Source organism: Phyllobates terribilis, unplaced genomic scaffold (genome assembly GCF_046119375.1).
Source record: "Phyllobates terribilis strain yellow unplaced genomic scaffold, ASM4611937v1 Scaffold_9__5_contigs__length_417890890, whole genome shotgun sequence".
NCBI classification, from domain to species: Eukaryota; Metazoa; Chordata; class Amphibia; order Anura; family Dendrobatidae; genus Phyllobates; species Phyllobates terribilis.
Genome location: NW_027362769.1, coordinates 175,291,134 through 175,312,012, shown reverse-complemented (window position 1 = coordinate 175,312,012; position 20,879 = coordinate 175,291,134). Strand labels below are relative to the sequence as shown.

General features: G+C 35.7%; 1 protein-coding gene across 4 annotated transcripts in view; it reads right to left on the bottom strand.

The window, feature by feature from the left end:
* Positions 1–1,242: 1,242 nt before the first annotated feature.
* LOC141161915 (C-X-C chemokine receptor type 2-like) overlaps positions 1,243–20,879 on the bottom strand; it is a 56,899-nt gene continuing 37,262 nt past the window's right edge. For all 4 annotated transcript variants that reach the window (XM_073647431.1, XM_073647429.1, XM_073647432.1 and 1 more), the window contains one exon: positions 1,243–3,444. In XM_073647431.1, coding sequence (XP_073503532.1) covers positions 2,383–3,438 — 1,056 coding nt within the window. In that variant the 5' untranslated portion in view covers positions 3,439–3,444 and the 3' untranslated portion in view covers positions 1,243–2,382. The remainder of the gene's footprint in view (positions 3,445–20,879) is intronic.

Sequence of the window (20,879 nt, the reverse complement as noted above, 5' to 3'; positions counted from 1 at the left end):
TAAGCGATTCAATGTGCGGATGGTACCCGGGTCTGGAGAAGAGGAGACTCTCATCCAGACCCGGGTACCATAGTACCTGTAAAAAAAAGAATAAAATAAAAAATATACATTATACTCACCTTCTGATGGCCCCCGGTCTCCTGTATGATGCGTCCTGGCTCCCCAGCAGCTCGCGATGGTGTAAAAGGACCTTCCATGATGTCATTTAGTCATGTGACAGGTCACGCGACCGCTGACGTCATGGAAGGTCCTTTTACACCACCTCCAGCCGCCCAAGACACCGGACGCATCGGAGAGAAGACAGGGGCCATCAGAAGGTGAGTATAATGTTTTTATTTAAATTTTTTACCATTTTTATTCTTTTTTTTACTATTAACTTGGTCACACTATATAAATCCATGCTGGTTGCATGGATTTATATAGTGTGACCATGTTGTCAAGCACTTTTCCAAGTGATGCTAAAATCGCTTGGAAAAGTGCTTGATAACCCACATGTGGAAATGCAAGTGAAGAACGCTTCACATCTGCATGTCCCTGGCAGGAAAAACACATGTACAATCCGCATGTACAATCCGCATGTACAATCCGCATGCACAATCCGCATGCACAATCCGCATGCGTTTTCCCCGCCAGGGAGATGCAGAAAAAATTCGGAGCATTTCTGCATCATGGGCACTTAGCGTTATGATTTTACTGGGGAAAACATAGAAATTCAGAAGGGGTTGACCGAGCAGTGGACCACCCCTTGAATAGCAGTTTAGAAATTTGCTTTACAGCAGCCACATGGACTTAGAAAACAATAGTCAACAGGTGACTCATAGAAGTCTATGGGAGAGTTTAGCGTTCATGCTCTGTGATCTGTGCAGAGGTAGTGGTGCAGGGAGCGGAAGGAGACGAACTGCGATGTCACCTATTGTGAATGGTGAATTCTGAGTTGTTATTATTATTTATTGTTATAGCGCCATTTATTCCATGGCGCTTTACATGTGAGTTATCACTATATATACTGTAGGAATTATCGATCATTATAATTCTGCCTGGGAAATTAAAGAAATCACCACGCTAAATGCTTAAAATGTTTAAAATATATCTTAATTTAAACAAGTAATTTTCTGATGAAAACATTCCCTTTAATTAAAAAATAACTGCAATTGTTTAAAGTGTTTTATATTTTTAATTTTCAAACTTTTAATTGCATCATAGATACATGGAATTTGTATATAAAATGTTCAATATGCAAATATGTAATATACATACAAACCTCAACAATGAAATTGCAACACCACAAAATAAATGATGGTATTTAAAATGATTAATAGACATGCTAACGATATGCAAATATCCAAAAAATGGAAACAAAATTATATACAGCAAATTCACCATACTACTACCCTGTTTGAATTGTAAAGCGCTGCAGAATATGTTGGCGCTATATAAATAAAAAGATTATTATTATTATTATTATTATCCAAAATCCGATTCAGCAGTCTAACCTATAAAAAATATAGGACACTGCTACATAAATATCCTGTGACATTTGTTTTTTTACATAAAGCATATCTGTCATTTCAGAATGAGCTGTCACGTTCACATATGGAATAACATGATTTCTGGCCAAGTTTCCCCTCTGCATGTTTTATCTTTGATTTTCAGTTGTCTCTGAGCTACTGGGTTAAAAGAAGTTGCCATGATGTCTCCGATGCACATCACACACAGACATAAGGGATTCCTGGTTTCTTGTCTCTACGTAGTAGATGTTCCAAAGCCGTAGGAGCATGGGGGACATTATATAGCTGTACTGAGCAGTGTAGATGTAAATCCATATCTGGTATGCGATAAAATACTTAGTACTAAGCAGGAGACCATTATACAGTAGATTACTGAGCGGTGTAGCTGTGAATCCAGCATTGGTATGAGATAAAATACTTAGACTTAAATTCGCAGCAGTAACCTGATCCTTCTGTGAGATGACGGTCCGTCTTGTTTTGAGCAAGTTAACGATGTGTATTAGAGTCAGGTGGAGTAGAATAAATGGCTAATAACTGGAAAAATTAAGCATATTTCTCAGGTAAGATATATTACAACCTTTCTTAAATTCACTTGTGCTATCGATTTATGCAATACAAAAAGCAAGTTTTAGCCAACTCATCACTCAAGATGGAAGGAGTCCAGTTTGCATGGAACTACAATCTGACCGGATGTGGGAAAATGTGAACTGGTAAAAGGGTGTTCCAGCTCCTGGATAAAATTCTTCTTTATTATCATATTTTAAAATTCATTATAAAAACAGCGTGAAGGAAGAAAAAAAATCTACCCTTTTAGTATTTTTTTTTTTAATCCCAAAAGTAAGGAATGAATGTAGATCCTCAAGCTCATTAAGGACTAGATTGTGGTAGATGTATGTGCCGATGAGGACATGACGGACACACTACGCCCATAACTGGAAAGTCTATCCTTGCTGATAATTCCCTTGTTGGCAAGGATAGTCAAGAAACTGTGTCGAAATTTGTGTCCAATGAAGGCGTAGAGGATTGGATTAAGGCAGCTGTGAGTGTAGCCTAAAACTTCAGTGATGTACAATGCCGTGTCCAGATGATCTCTTAGTGAGCACGTTTCACTGACGTGTCCTCTCCTCATGAGAGAGTCCACCATGACGATGATATTGTGGGGAAGCCAGCAAATCAAGAAAACCAAAAACACAGCAAGGATGACCCTCACAGCTCGGTGCTTCTGCTTGTTTTTGGTCCTAATAAGAGTCTTAATAACGAAGCCATAACAGAAGAGCATAACGAGCAACGGAATAAAGAACCCCATCACGTGGCGTCCAATCCTGATGTTGATCATCCAATCTGACGTTCCAGGACCCAAGTTCTCATGACAAACGATTCCTCCGCTGGGTGACAAAAACACATCTCTAAACCAAATGGTTGGAATAGAAATACCAATCGAGATGACCCAGATGGCGGTGATACTAAACGTCACCCCATACTTCTTGTTTGTAAAGAATTCGGTGGCATGGACTATTGCCAGGTACCGGTCTACGCTTATACAAGCCAGCAAGAAGATTCCGCTGTAAAAGTTGACTTCTTGGAGTACGGAGACGATTTTGCACATGGCGATGCCAAACAGCCACTCATTGACTCTGTATGTGGCCCAGAAGGGTAACGTTAAGGAGAAAAGGAGGTCGGCGACTGCCAGATTCAGCAGGTAAACGTCTGTGGACGACTTCTTCGTTTTGTTGTAGCTGAGGACAAGAATCACAAGGCTGTTGCCGATGATATTGAGTAAGAAAACAGTGGCATAAACTGTAAAAACTGCGTATCTGTTGACTGGCGATGAAGGGGAGCATGGGGCGCTGTCCAGAGGTGGGATGTAGTAGTCACCTGTGTAATTGTCAAAATAATCGGAAATGTCAAAGTTTTCAATCATGTTTGCCATCTGAGCCTGCGGAGGAAGAAAGCGTAAAAATAAACGTAAACTCATCATATGGCTTCCTCCAATCTAAAAGGTTTTTGGAACAGGGCCATAACTATTGTAATTATTATAATACTGCCTGTAAGAACAAAAATATAACTGCTTTAATACTGCCCCTATGTACAAGAATATCACAACTATAATACTGCTCCTATGTGCAAGAATATAACTACTATAATACTGCCCCTATGTACAAGAATATAACTACTATAATACTGCTCCCTATGTACAAGAATATAACTACTATAATACTGCTCCTATGTACAAGAATATCACAACTATGATACTGTCTCCTATGTACAAGAATATAACTACTATAATACTGCTCCTATGTACAAGAATATAACTACTATAATACTGCCCCTATGTACAAGAATATAACTACTATAATACTGCCCCTATGTACAAGAATATCACAACTATGATACTGTCTCCTATGTACAAGAGTATAACTACTATAATACTGCTCCTATGTACAAGAATATAACTACTATAATACTGCTCCTATGTACAAGAATATAACTATTATAATACTGCGCCTATGTGCAAGAGTATAACTACTATAATATTGCTCCTATATACAAGAATATAACTACTATAATACTGTCTCCTATGTACAAGAGTATAACTACTATAATACTGCTCCCTATGTACAAGAATATAACTACTATAATACTGCTCCTATGTACAAGAATATAACTACTATAATACTGCCCCCTATGTACAAGAATATAACTACTATAATACTGCCCCCTATGTACAAGAATATAACTACTATAATACTGCTCCCTATGTACAAGAATATAACTACTATAATACTGCTCCTATGTACAAGAATATAACTACTATAATACTGCCCCCTATGTACAAGAATATAACTACTATAATACTGCCCCCTATGTACAAGAATATCACAACTATAATACTGTCTCCTATGTACAAGAGTATAACTACTATAATACTGCCCCTATGTACAAGAATATCACAACTATAATACTGTCTCCTATGTACAAGAGTATAACTACTATAATACTGTCTCCTATGTCCAAGAATATAAGTAATATAATACTGCTCCTATGTACAAGAATATAACTACTATAATAGTGCCCCCTATGTACAAGAATATAACTACTATAATACTGCTCCCTATGCACAAGAATATAACTACTATAATACTGCCACTATGTACAAGAATATAACTACTATAATACTGCCCCCAATATACAAGAATATAACTACTACCGTGTTTCCCCGAAAGTAAGACACCCCCGATTGTAAGACATATCGGGGGTTTCAGGGGGGGTCGGCTAATATAAGCCGTACCCCGAAAGTAAGACATATGTCTTACTTTCGGGGAAACACGGCCGTCTCCCTCTCATCTAGCTGCGCGCCGCCTCCTGCCCACTTCCGCGCCGCCCCCCCCCTCCATACGTCACCGCGTCTGCCGCCTCCTGATTCAAATGAGCGCCGCCTCCTGCCCACTTCCGCGCCGCCCCCCCTCCATACGTCACCGCGTCTGCTGCCTCCGTCTGACCCATGCCTGCGCCGTCCCCCTCTCCATACGTCACCGCGCCGTCCCCTGCACTTGTCCTGCTTAAAATACGGTAATGCACACAGTATTACAAAAGTAAAACATACACACTGGCATACTGGGGTATCATCTGCTGTATGTAACCCAGTGGGTATCAGCAGGTGTCACACTGGATTAAATACAGCAGGTGGTACTGTATCACACTGGGTTAGATACAGGTATAGGTACAGGTTTGCACTTTGCTGTGCCCACATGAGCTGTTTGACGGCTTAGGACGCGCCTATGCACGTCCCTACTCCAAAGAAACCTCCCCCCCCGCCCGTCACAGAAGGTAAAATGCATATACACTAAAAAAACACATTTTACACAGTTTTTTTAGCTGTCAGTGCCCCTTTAACTGCGGGATGCGGACGGTTAGAGCGGGATGAGCGGAGGGATGTGGAGGCCGCGGGAGCAGCAGTAATGTTTTCCGTGGTCCATCAGGACAACATACAAAAACACGCTGTGTGGGATACTGTATGGGGCTGTAACCCTATGGAAGGCTGTGTGGGATACTGTATGGGGCTGTAACCCTATGGAAGGCTGTGTGGGATACTGTATGGGGCTGTAACCCTATGGAAGGCTGTGTGGGATACTGTATGGGGCTGTAACCCTATGGAAGGCGGTGTGGGATACTGTATGGGGCTGTAACCCCATGGGAGACTGTGATACAAGCAGTGCTTATACCGTATGCTATATTTTAGGCCCTAGACATGAGCGCTTCCGGTTCCAGTGGTAAAAGGAAGAGTTACACCGTGGAGTATAAAAAAGCGATTGTCGAAGAATCTTGGGGCAAAAATGTAGTGCAGTTCTGCAAGGAGAAAATGTTGGATCACCGACTGGTCCAAAAATGGCGTGCAGAATACACTAACCTGAGTGAAAAAGTGGAGAGCGGAATGGCTAAAAAGCGCAAGATTGGATGTGGTCGGCAACCAATGTATACAGAGCTGGAAAGCCTAGTCTCTGAGTGGGTTGCAGACAGGAGAGCAAAGACATTGGTGGTGACCAGGGCTCAGATTCAGGAATATGCCCTTGCAGTGTCGCCACAGTTTGACATTTCCCCTGAACAATTCAAGGCATCACAGCACTGGGTGGATAACTTTCTTGAACGCAATGACCTGTCTTTGAGAAGATCCACAACCCTCTTTAGGTTGGAAGATGCTGAGATTGTTAAACGTGCATTAGCCTACAAGAAGTTTGTGGATGACATTGACTTCTCTAAATACAGTCTTTGCAACATGATCGCCATGGACGAAACTGCCGTGTTCATGGGCCAAGCAGCTCAAACCACCATTGATCAACGAGGTGCCTCCTCAGTGTACGTTCCCTCCACCGCTTATGAAAGTGCACGTGTCACCTGCATTTTAACGATTCGTCTGGATGGCACTAAAGCAACACCGCTACTCATTGCAAAGGGCAAAAAGGAGAAGATTGAGCGGGTTTCTGGCATTTATGTGCTGGAAACTGAAAAAGCCTGGGCCACACAAGATGTTATAAGAAAGTGGCTTGATTTAATGCTGCCGCTTGTAATGCGCGGGAACAAAAGAGGGATGCTGATCTGGGATGCAGCCAGCACACACCGCGCCAAAACCATGAAAAACTTCCTTCATGAGCGGAGAATCGACCAAATCATGATTCCTGCAGGGATGACTGCTTATCTTCAGACTCTCGATATCGCCATTAACAAGCCGTTCAAGGACTATCTGCGTGTGGAAATCAATGACTACATTGAAAACCGAATGGACAGAAATGTACGTGGGAACTTTGTGAAGCCCAGACTGTCAGAGATTGTTAACTGGGTGAAGAATTCTTGGAATAAGATCACTAACACCTGCGTTGCAAATGCACTGCGAGCTGGCTACCTGGACAAAGCCTGCTCATTTCAGGACAGTGCCGTTGCTACCCATGAGAAATATGGGCCAATGATTCGACAAGAAATATCGTCCCGAGAGTCCCAAGAAAATCCACAGGAACCTAAGAGTGTGGATGTTTATGATGATATTCCTGAGGATGATGACATGGTTGTCATGGAATAAATCTGTTTTATCTTCCAGTATTCCACTGTTCGTTCTTACCATTTTTCATTGTTTTACATGTTATGCAATGTTGTAACAAGACATTTTTGGCACTTCCTTTTATAAAACTGTTTTGTGGTGAATACAATACTGTTCAGGTTGTTAATAAATGTTAATTTTATGGTTAAAACAAAAAATTCGACAATTTTTTTTCAATATAAGACATACCCCGAAAGTAAGACATAGTGGGGCTTTTGGGGATAAAAAGAAAGTAAGACACTGTCTTACTTTCGGGGAAACACGGTATAATACTGCCCCTATGTACAAGAATATAACTAATATAATACTGCTCCTATATACAAGAATATAACTAATATAATAATGCTCCTATGTACAATAATATAACTAATATAATACTGCTCCTATGTAAAAGAGTATAACTATTATAATACTGCCCCTATGTACAAGAATATAACTACTATAATACTGCTCCTATGTACAAGACTATAACTACTATAATACTGCTCCTATGTACAAGAATATAACTACTATAATACTGCTCCTATGTACAAGAATATAACTACTATAATACTGCTTCTATGTACAAGAATATAACTATATTCTTGTACATATGGGCTGTATTATAGTAGTTATATTCTTGTACATAGGAGCAGTATTATATTAGTTATATTCTTGTACATAAGGGCAGTATTATAGTAACTAATATAATACTGCTCCTATGTACAAGAATATAACTAATATAATACTGCTCCTATGTACAATAATATAACTAATATAATACTGCTCCTATGTACAAGAATATAACTATTATAATACTGCCCCTATGTACAAGAATATAACTACTATAATACTGCTCATATGTACAAGACTATAACTACTATAATACTGCTCCTATGTACAAGAATATAACTACTATAATACTGCCCCCTATGTACAAGACTATAACTACTATAATACTGCTCCTATGTACAAAAATATATAATTACTATAATACTGCCCCCTATGTACAAGACTATAACTACTATAATACTGCTCCTATGTACAAGAATATAACTACTATAATACTGCCCCCTATGCACAAGAAAATAACTACTATAATACTGCTCCTATGTACAAGAATATAACTACTATAATACTGCTCCATTGTACAAGAATATAACTGCTATAACACTGCTCCTATGTACAAGAATATAACTACTATAATACTGCTCCTATGTATAAGAATAAAACTACTATAATACTGCCCCTTATATGCAAGAATATAACTACCATAATACTGCTCCTATGTACAAGAATATAACTAATATAATACTGCTCCCTATGTACAAGAATATAACTACTATAATACTGCTCCTATGTACAAGAATATAACTAATATATTACTGCTCCTATGTACAAGAATATAACTAATATAATACTGCTCCTATGTACAAGAATATAACTATTATAATACTGCTCCTATGTACAAGACTATAACTTCTATAATACTGCTCCCTATGTACAAGAATATAACTACAATAATACTGCTCCTATGTACAAGACTATAACTTCTATAATACTGCTCCCTATGTACAAGAATATAACTACTATAATACTGCCCCCATGTACAAGAATATAACTACTATAATACTGCTCCTATGTATAACAATATAACTACTATAATACTGCCCCCCATGTACAAAAATATAACTACTATAATACTGCTTCTATGTACAAGAATATAACTACTATAATACTGCACCTATGAGCAAGAATATAACACTATAATACTGCCCCCCATGTACAAAAATATAACTACTATAATACTGCTTCTGTGTACAAGAATATAACTACTGTAATACTGCTCCTATGTAAAAGAAGATAACTACTATAATACTGCTCCACTGTACAAGAATATAACTACTATAATACTGCACCTATGAGCAAGAATATAACACTATAATACTGCTCCTTTGTACAAGACTATAGCTACTATAATACTGCTCCTATATACAAGAATATAACTACTATAATACTGCCCCCTATGTACAAGAATATAACTACTATAATACTGCCCCCTGTGTGCAAGAATATAACTACTATAATACTGCCCCCTATATACAAGAATATAACTACTATAATACTGCTTCTATGTACAAGAATATAACTAATATAATACTGCTCCTATGTACAAGAATATAACTACTATAATACTGCTCCCTATGTACAAGAATATAACTACTATAATACTGCTCCTATATACAAGAATATAACTACTATAATACTGCTTCTATGTACAAGAATATAACTTCTATAATACTGCTCCCTATGTACAAGAACATAACTACTATAATACTGCTGCTATGTATAACAATATAACTGCTATGATACTGCTCCTATGTACAAGAATATAACTACTATAATACTGCCCCTATGTATAAGAATATAACTACCATAATACTGCTCCTATGTACAAGAATATAACTACTATAATACTGCCTCCTATGTACAAGAATATAACTACTATAATGCTGCCTCCTATGTAGAAGAATATAACTACTATAATACTGCTTCTATGTACAAGAATATAACTAATATAATACTGCTCCTATGTACAAGAATATAACTACTATAATACTGCTCCCTATGTACAAGAATATAACTACTATAATACTGCTCCTATATACAAGAATATAACTACTATAATACTGCTTCTATGTACAAGAATATAACTAATATAATACTGCTCCTATGTACAAGAATATAAATAATATAATACTGCTCCTATGTACAAGAATATCAATAATATAATACTGCTCCTATGTACAAGAATATAACTAATATAATACTGCCCCTATGTGCAAGAATATAACTACAATAATACTGCTCCTGTGTACAAGACTATAGCTTCTATAATACTGCTCCCTATGTACAAGAATATAACTACTATAATACTGCTGCTATGTATAACAATATAACTACTATAATACTGCTCCTATGTACAAGAATATAACTACTATAATACTGCCCCTATGTATAAGAATATAACTACCATAATACTGCCCCTATGTACAAGAATATAACTACTATAATACTGCCTCCTATGTACAAGAATATAACTACTATAATGCTGCCTCCTATGTACAAGAATATAACTACTATAATACTGCCCTATGTACAAGAATATAACTACTATAATACTGCTCCTATGTATAACAATATAACTACTATAATACTACCTCCTATGTACAAGAATATAACTTCTATAATACTGCTCTATTTACAAGAATATAACTACTATAATACTGCTCCCTATGTACAAGAATATAACTACTATAATACTGCTCCTATATACAAGAATATAATTACTATAATACTGCTTCTATGTACAAGAATATAACTTCTATAATACTGCTCCCTATGTACAAGAATATAACTACTATAATACTGCTGCTATGTATAACAATATAACTACTATAATACTGCTCCTATGTACAAGAATATAACTACTATAATACTGCCCCTATGCATAAGAATATAACTACCATAATACTGCCCCTATGTACAAGAATATAACTACTATAATACTGCCTCCTATGTACAAGAATATAACTACTATAATGCTGCCTCCTATGTACAAGAATATAACTACTATAATACTGCTTCTATGTACAAGAATATAACTAATATAATACTGCTCCTATGTACAAGAATATAACTACTATAGTAATGCTCCCTATGTACAAGAATATAACTACTATAATACTGCTCCTATGTACAAGAATATAACTACTATAATACTGCTTCTATGTACAAGAATATAACTAATATGATACTGCTCCTATGTACAAGAATATAAATAATATAATACTGCTCCTATGTACAATAATATAAATAATATAATACTGCTCCTATGTACAAGAATATAACTAATATAATACTGCCCCTATGTGCAAGAATATAACTACAATAATACTGCTCCTATGTACAAGACTATAACTTCTATAATACTGCTCCCTATGTACAAGAATATAACTACTATAATACTGCTGCTATGTATAACAATATAAATACTATAATACTGCTCCTATGTACAAGAATATAACTACTATAATACTGCCCCTATGTATAAGAATATAACTACCATAGTACTGCCCCTATGTACAAGAATATAACTACTATAATTCTGCCTCCTATGTACAAGAATATAACTACTATAATGCTGCCTCCTATGTACAAGAATATAACTACTATAATACTGCCCTATGTACAAGAATATAACTACTATAATACTGCTCCTATGTATAACAATATAACTACTATAATACTACCTCCTATGTACAAGAATATAACTACTATAATACTGCCCTATGTACAAGAATATAACTACTATAATGCTGCCTCCTATGTACAAGAATATAACTACTATAATACTGCCCTATGTACAAGAATATAACTACTATAATACTGCTCCTATGTATAACAATATAACTACTATAATACTACCTCCTATGTACAAGAATATAACTACTATAATACTGCCCTATGTACAAGAATATAACTACTATAATGCTGCCTCCTATGTACAAGAATATAACTACTATAATACTGCCCCTATGTACAAAAATATAACTACTATAATACTGCTTCTATGTACTAGAATATAACTACTGTAATACTGCTCCTATGTAAAAGAATATAACTACTATAATATTGCTCCATTGTACAAGAATATAACTACTATAATACTGCCCCTATGAGCAAGAATATAACACTATAATACTGGCCCTATGTACAAGAGTATAACTACTATAATACTGCCCCTATGTACAAAAATATAACTACTATAATACTGCACCTATGTACAAGAATATAACTACTATAATACTGCTCCAATGTACAAGAATATAACGACTATAATACTGCACCTATGTACAAGAATATAACACTATAATACTGCCCCCTATGTACAAGAATATAACTACTATAAGACTGCTTCCTATGTACAAGAATATAACTACTACAATACTGCACCTATGTACAAGAATATAACTACTGTAATACTGCCCCCTATGTACAAGAATATAACTACTACAATACTGCCCCTATGTACAAGAATATAACTACTATAATACTGCCTCCTATGTACAGAAATATAACTACTATAATACTGCCCCCTATGTTCAAGAATATAACTACTATAATACTGCTCCTATGTATGAGAATATAACTACTATAATACTGCCCCTATGTACAAGAATATAGCTATTATAATACTGCTCCTATGTACAAGAATATAACTACTATAATACTGTTCCTATGTACAAGAATATAACTACTATAATACTGCCCCCTATATACAAGAATATAACTATTATAATATTGCCCCATATGTACAAGAATATAACATTATAATATTGCCCCCTATGTACAAGAATATAACTACTGTAATACTGCCCCTATGTACAAAAATATAACTGCTATAATACTGCTCCTATGTACAAGAATATAACTACTCTAATACTGCCCCCTATGTACAAGAATATAACTACTATAAGACTGCTTCCTATGTACAAGAATATAACTACTACAATACTGCCCCTATGTACAAGAATATAACTACTATAATACTGCTCCTATGTACAAGAATATAACTACTATAATACTGCCCCTATGTACAAAAATATAACTACTATAATACTGCTCCTATGTACAAGAATATAACTACTATAATACTGCTCCTAAGTACAAGAATATAACTGCTATAATACTGCCTCCTATGTACAAGAATATAACTACTGTAATACTGCCCCTATGTACAAAAATATAACTACTATAATACTGCTCCTATGTACAAGAATATAACTACTAGAATACTGATCCTATGTACAAGATAATAACTACTATAATACTGCCCCTATGTATAAGAATATAACTACTATAATACTGCTCCCTATGTACAAGAATATAACTACTATAATACTGCTCCTATATACAAGAATATAACTACTATAATACTGCTTCTATGTACAAGAATATAACTAATATAATACTGCTCCTATGTATAAGAATATAAATAATATAATACTGCTCCTATGTACAAGAATATAAATAATATAATACTGCTCCTATGTACAAGAATATAACTAATATAATACTGCCCCTATGTGCAAGAATATAACTACAATAATACTGCTCCTATGTACAAGACTATAGCTTCTATAATACTGCTCCCTATGTTCAAGAATATAACTACTATAATACTGCTGCTATGTATAACAATATAACTACTATAATACTGCTCCTATGTACAAGAATATAACTACTATAATACTGCCCCTATGTATAAGAATATAACTACCATAATACTGCCCCTATGTACAAGAATATAACTACTATAATACTGCCTCCTATGTACAAGAATATAACTACTATAATGCTGCCTCCTATGTACAAGAATATAACTACTATAATACTGCCCTATGTACAAGAATATAACTACTATAATGCTGCTCCTATGTATAACAATATAACTACTATAATACTACCTCCTATGTACAAGAATATAACTACTATAATACTGCCCTATTTACAAGAATATAACTACTATAATACTGCCTCCTATGTACAAGAATATAACTACTATAATGCTGCCTCCTATGTACAAGAATATAACTACTATAATATTGCTTCTATGTACAAGAATATAACTAATATAATACTGCTCCTATGTACTAGAATATAACTACTATACTACTGCTCCCTATGTACAAGAATATAACTACTATAATACTGCTCTTATATACAAGAATATAACTACTATAATACTGCTTCTATGTACAAGAATATAACTAATATAATACTGCTCCTATGTACAAGAATATAAATAATATAATACTGCTCCTATGTACAAGAATATAAATAATATAATACTGCTCCTATGTACAAGAATATAACGAATATAATACTGCCCCTATGTGCAAGAATATAACTACAATAATACTGCTCCTATGTACAAGACTATAACTTCTATAATACTGCTCCCTATGTACAAGAATATAACTACTATAATACTGCTGCTATGTATAACAATATAACTACTATAATACTGCTCCTATGTACAAGAATATAACTACTATAATACTGCCCCTATGTATAAGAATATAACTACCATAGTACTGTCCCTATGTACAAGAATATAACTACTATAATACTGCCTCCTATGTACAAGAATATAACTACTAAAATGCTGCCTCCTATGTACAAGAATATAACTACTATAATACTGCCCTATGTACAAGAATATAACTACTATAATACTGCTCCTATGTATAACAATATAACTACTATAATACTACCTCCTATGTACAAGAATATAACTACTATAATACTGCCCTATGTACAAGAATATAACTACTATAATACTGCCTCCTATGTACAAGAATATATCTACTATAATACTGCCCCCTATGTACAAAAATATAACTACTATAATACTGCTTCTATGTACTAGAATATAACTACTGTAATACTGCTCCTATGTAAAAGAATATAACTACTATAATACTGCTCCATTGTACAAGAATATAACTACTATAATACTGCACCTATGAGCAAGAATATAACACTATAATACTGGCCCTATGTACAAGAATATAACTACTATAATACTGCCCCTATGTACAAAAATATAACTACTATAATACTGCACCTATGTACAAGAATATAACTACTATAATACTGCTCCAATGTACAAGAATATAACGACTATAATACTGCACCTATGTACAAGAATATAACACTATAATACTGCCCCCTATGTACAAGAATATAACTACTATAAGACTCCTTCCTATGTACAAGAATATGACTACTACAATACTGCACCTATGTACAAGAATATAACTACTGTAATACTGCCCCCTATGTACAAGAATATAACTACTACAATACTGCCCCTATGTACAAGAATATAACTACTATAATACTGCCTCCTATGTACAGAAATATAACTACTATAATACTGCCCCCTATGTTCAAGAATATAACTACTATAATACTGCTCCTATGTATGAGAATATAACTACTATAATACTGCCCCTATGTACAAGAATATAGCTATTATAATACTGCTCCTATGTACAAGAATATAACTACTATAATACTGTTCCTATGTAAAAGAATATAACTACTATAATACTGCCCCCTATATACAAGAATATAACTACTGTAATATTGCCCCCTATGTACAAGAATATAACATTATAATATTGCCCCCTATGTACAAGAATATAACTACTGTAATACTGCCCCTATGTACAAAAATATAACTGCTATAATACTGCTCCTATGTACAAGAATATAACTACTATAATACTGCCCCCTATGTACAAGAATATAGCTACTATAAGACTGCTTCCTATGTACAAGAATATAACTACTACAATACTGCCCCTATGTACAAGAATATAGCTACTATAATACTGCTCCTATGTACAAGAATATAACTACTATAATACTGCCCCTATGTACAAAAGTATAACTACTATAATACTGCTCCTATGTACCATAATATAACTACTATAATACTGCTCCTATGTACAAGAATATAACTGCTATAATACTGCCTCCTATGTACAAGAATATAACTACTGTAATACTGCCCCTATGTACAAAAATATAACTACTATAATACTGCTCCTATGTACAAGAATATAACTACTAGAATACTGATCCTATGTGCAAGATAATAACTACTATAATACTGCCCCTATGTATAAGAATATAACTACTATAATACTGCCCCCTATGTACAAGAATATAACTACTACACTACTGCTCCTATGTACAAGAATATAACTGCTATAATACTGCCTCCTATGTACAGAATATAACTACTGTAATACTGCCCCTATGTACAAAAATATAACTACTATAATACTTCTCCTATGTACAAGAATATAACTACTATAATACTGCTCCTATGTACAAGAATATAACTACTATAATACTGCTCCTATGTACAAAAATATAACTACTATAATACTGATCCTATGTACAAGAATATAACTACTATAATACTGCCCCTATGTATAAGAATATAACTACTATAATACTGCCCCCTATGTACAAGAATATAACTAATATAATACTGCCCCTATGTTTAAGAATATAACTACTATAAGACTGATCCTATGTACAAAAATATAACTACTATAATACTGCCCCTATGTATAAGAATATAACTACTATAATACTTCTCCTATGTACAAGAATATAACTACTATAATACTGCTCCTATGTACAAGAATATAACTACTATAATACTTCTCCTATGTACAAGAATATAACTGCTATAATACTGCTCCTATGTACAAGAATATAACTACTACAATACTGCTCCTATGTACAAGAATATATCTACTATAATACTGCTCCTATGTACAAGAATATAACCACTATAATACTGCTCCTATGTACAAGAATATAACTACTATAATACTGCTCCTATTTACAAGAATATAACTGCTATAATACTGCCTCCTATGTACAAGAATATAACTACTGTAATACTGCCCCTATGTACAAAAATATAACTACTATAATACTGCTCCTATGTACAAGAATATAACTACTAGAATACTGATCCTATGTGCAAGATAATAACTACTATAATACTGCCCCTATGTATAAGAATATAACTACTATAATACTGCCCCCTATGTACAAGAATATAACTGCTATAATACTGCCTCCTATGTACAGAATATAACTACTGTAATACTGCCCCTATGTACAAAAATATAACTACTATAATACTTCTATGTACAAGAATATAACTACTATAATACTGCTCCTATGTACAAGAATATAACCACTATAATACTGCTCCTATGTACAAGAATATAACTACTATAATACTGCTCCTATTTACAAGAATATAACTACTATAATACTGCTCCTATTTACAAGAATATAACTACTATAATGCTGCTCCTATATACAAGAATATAACTACTACAATAATGCTCCTATGTACAGGAATATAACTACTATAATACTGCCCCTATGTATAGGAATATAACTACTATAATACTGCCCCCTGTTATGCACACGCCCGGGCTAAGCGGCGTGTGCGTGTGATTGGTAGTGATTCCACTGGACCGTGCCGGAGAGTGAATGCCTGGAGGGGCGTGACTAAGTATTCACCCGATCCGACCAGGGTCGCACGACGGCATACGACGCCAGTGCACCAAGGAGGAACCGAGCAGAGGGACCAGGTGCTACTCCAGGACAGACCCCGGACACGGCTGTTGACCCACACAGGGAAATACAGGAACAGGCTGGTAGGCTGGCACACAGACTGGAGGGTATAGGCAGGCACGACTGGTATGCAGGCAGGCGGGTATGCAGGCAGGGGGGTAAAGGCAAGCACAGCTAGAGAGCAGACAGGGAGGCACTAGCAGGTAGGAACACAGGCGGGATAGGACCCAGTACACACCGGGACTCAGGAACAATACAGGCAGAGGGTTACAGGCAAGCACAGCTAGAGTGCAGACAAGGCTGAGAAGGGAGGACAGGGCTCTGTTCACACGGAACAGACAGGAAGGGAAAGACAGAGCCAGATACTCACACAGTACTTGCAGAGACAACAAGCAGGAGTTAGGTACGAGTTCAGACTCTGCAGAAAAAGGAAGGGAACGGACATAGAGGCAAAACAGGTAAAGGACAGGAGAGAGTTCAGACTGGAACTGAGTGTACGGAGGAGACCGACACTGCAGAGGGATACAGGAGCGGGTCTGGGAATACGGCCCCCAGAGAGGCGGAACGAACAGGCAAGGAGCGTGTTCAGACAGGAGAGACCAGACACAGGAGCGGGTCTAGGAAAACGGCCACTAGAAGGCGAGAGGAACAGGCTAGGAGCGAGTTCAGACAGGTCAGACAAGATACAGGAACGGGTCTAGGTAATCGGCCCCTAGAAGGCGAGAGGAACAGGCTAGGAGCGAGTTCAGACAGGTCAGACAAGATACAGGAACGGGTCTAGGTAATCGGCCCCTAGAAGGCAGGAGGAACAGGCTAGGAGCGTGTTCAGACAGGACTGACAAGAGACAGGAGCGGGTCTAGGTAATCGGCCCCTAGAAGGCGGGGGGAACAGGCTAGGAGCGTGTTCAGACAGGACAGACAAGATACACAGAAAGGACTCAGTTCAGACACGGGAACTAATACCGCAAAGCAGGAGACATACAGGAAACAGTTCAGACACGGGAACTGATACAAAAAGCAGGAGACATACAGGACTCAGTTCAGACACGGGAACTAATACCGAAAAGCAGGAGACATACAGGACTTAGTTCAGACACGGGAACTAATACCGCAAAGCAGGAGACATACAGGACTAAGTTCAGACAGGCCTGGAAATACAGCCTCCAGGAAAGGCAGACAAGGAAACAAAGACGGGACCTGGCACCTTCAGAGTGCAAGCACACACTGAAGGAAAACACTATGCTCAGGCAGGGATAGAAGGGAGCTGCTGAGCTATATACCAAGTGTCAGACAGCAATAGGCTGAGGACGCACAAGGGGTGTGACCCACAGCAGGTACAAAAGGCAGGAAGTGATCGGGCGCCGCCCTTAAGCAGCAGAGACAGACACAAACAGACAGCATGGAGGGAAGCCAGAGAGACATTCCGGACAGGAGATCAAGTGCGCGCTCCTGCACAGTGGGAAATGGACCACTATGCAAGGACGCCGCCAGGTATGTTACACCCCCTATGCACAAGAATATAACTACTACAATACTGCTCCTATGTACAAGAGTATAACTGCTATAATACTGCTCCTATGTACAAGAATATAACTACTATAATACTGCTCCTATGTACAAGAATATAACTGCTATAATACTGCCTCCTATGTACAAGAATATACCTTCTGTAATATTGCCCCTATGTGCAAAAGTATAACTACTATAATACTGCTCCTATGTACAAGAATATAACTACTACAATACTGCTCCTATGTACAAGAATATATCTACTATAATACTGCTCCTATGTACAAGAATATAACTACTATAATACTGCTCCTATATACAAGAATATAACTACCATAATGCGGCTCCTATATACAAGAATATAACTACTACAATAATGCTCCTATATGCAAGAATAACTCTGCTATAATACTGCTCCTATGTACAAGAATATAACTACTATAATACTGCTCCTATGTACAAGAATATAACTGCTATAATATTGCCTCCTATGTACAAGAATATAACTACTGTAATACTGCCCCTATGTACAAAAATATAACTACTATAATACTGCTCCTATGTACAAGAATATAACTACTACAATACTGCTCCTATGTACAAGAATATAACTGCTATAATACTGCTCCTATGTACAAGAATATAACTACTATAATACTGCCCCTATGTACAAAAATATAACTACTATAATACTTCTCCTATGTACAAGAATATAACTACTACAATACTGCTCCTATGTACAAGAATATAACTACTATAATACTGCTCCTATGTACAAGAATATAAGTACTATAATACTGATCCTATGTACAAGAATATAACTACTATAATACTGCCCCTATGTATAAGAATATAACTACTATAATACTGCCCCTTATGTACAAGAATATAACTACTATAATACTGCCCCCTATGTACAAGAATATAACTACTATAATACTGCCTCCTATGTACAAGAATATAACTACTATAATACTGCTCCTATGTACAAGAATATAACTACTATAATACTGCCCCTATGTACAAAAATATAACTACTATAATACTTCTCCTATGTACAAGAATATAACTACTATAATACTGCTCCTATGTACAAGAATATAACTACTATAATACTGCTGCTATGTACATGAATATAACTACTATAATACTGATCCTATGTACAAGAATATAACTACTATAATACTGCCCCTATGTATAAGAATATAACTACTATAATACTGCCCCCTATGTACAAGAATATAACTACTATAATACTGCCTCCTATGTACAAGAATATAACTACTGTAATACTGCTCCTATGTACAAGAATATAACTACTATAATACTGCCCCTATGTACAAAAATATAACTACTATAATACTTCTCCTATGTACAAGAATATAACTACTATAATACTGCTCCTATGTACAAGAATATAACTACTATAATACTGCTCCTATGTACATGAATATAACTACTATAATACTGATCCTATGTACAAGAATATAACTACTATAATACTGCCCCTATGTATAAGAATATAACTACTATAATACTGCCCCTTATGTACAAGAATATAACTACTATAATACTGCTCCTATGTGCAAGAATATAACTGCTATAATACTGCCTCCTATGTACAAGAATATAACTACTGTAATACTGCTCCTATGTACAAGAATATAACTACTATAATACTGCCCCTATGTACAAAAATATAACTACTATAATACTTCTCCTATGTACAAGAATATAACTACTATAATACTGCTCCTATGTACAAGAATATAACTACTATAATACTGCTCCTATGTACATGAATATAACTACTATAATACTGATCCTATGTACAAGAATATAACTACTATAATACTGCCCCTATGTATAAGAATATACCTACTATAATACTGCCCCCTATGTACAAGAATATAACTACTACAATACTGCTCCTATGTACAAGAATATATCTACTATAATACTGCTCCTATGTACAAGAATATAACTACTATAATACTGCTCCTATATACAAGAATATAACTACTATAATGCTGCTCCTATATACAAGA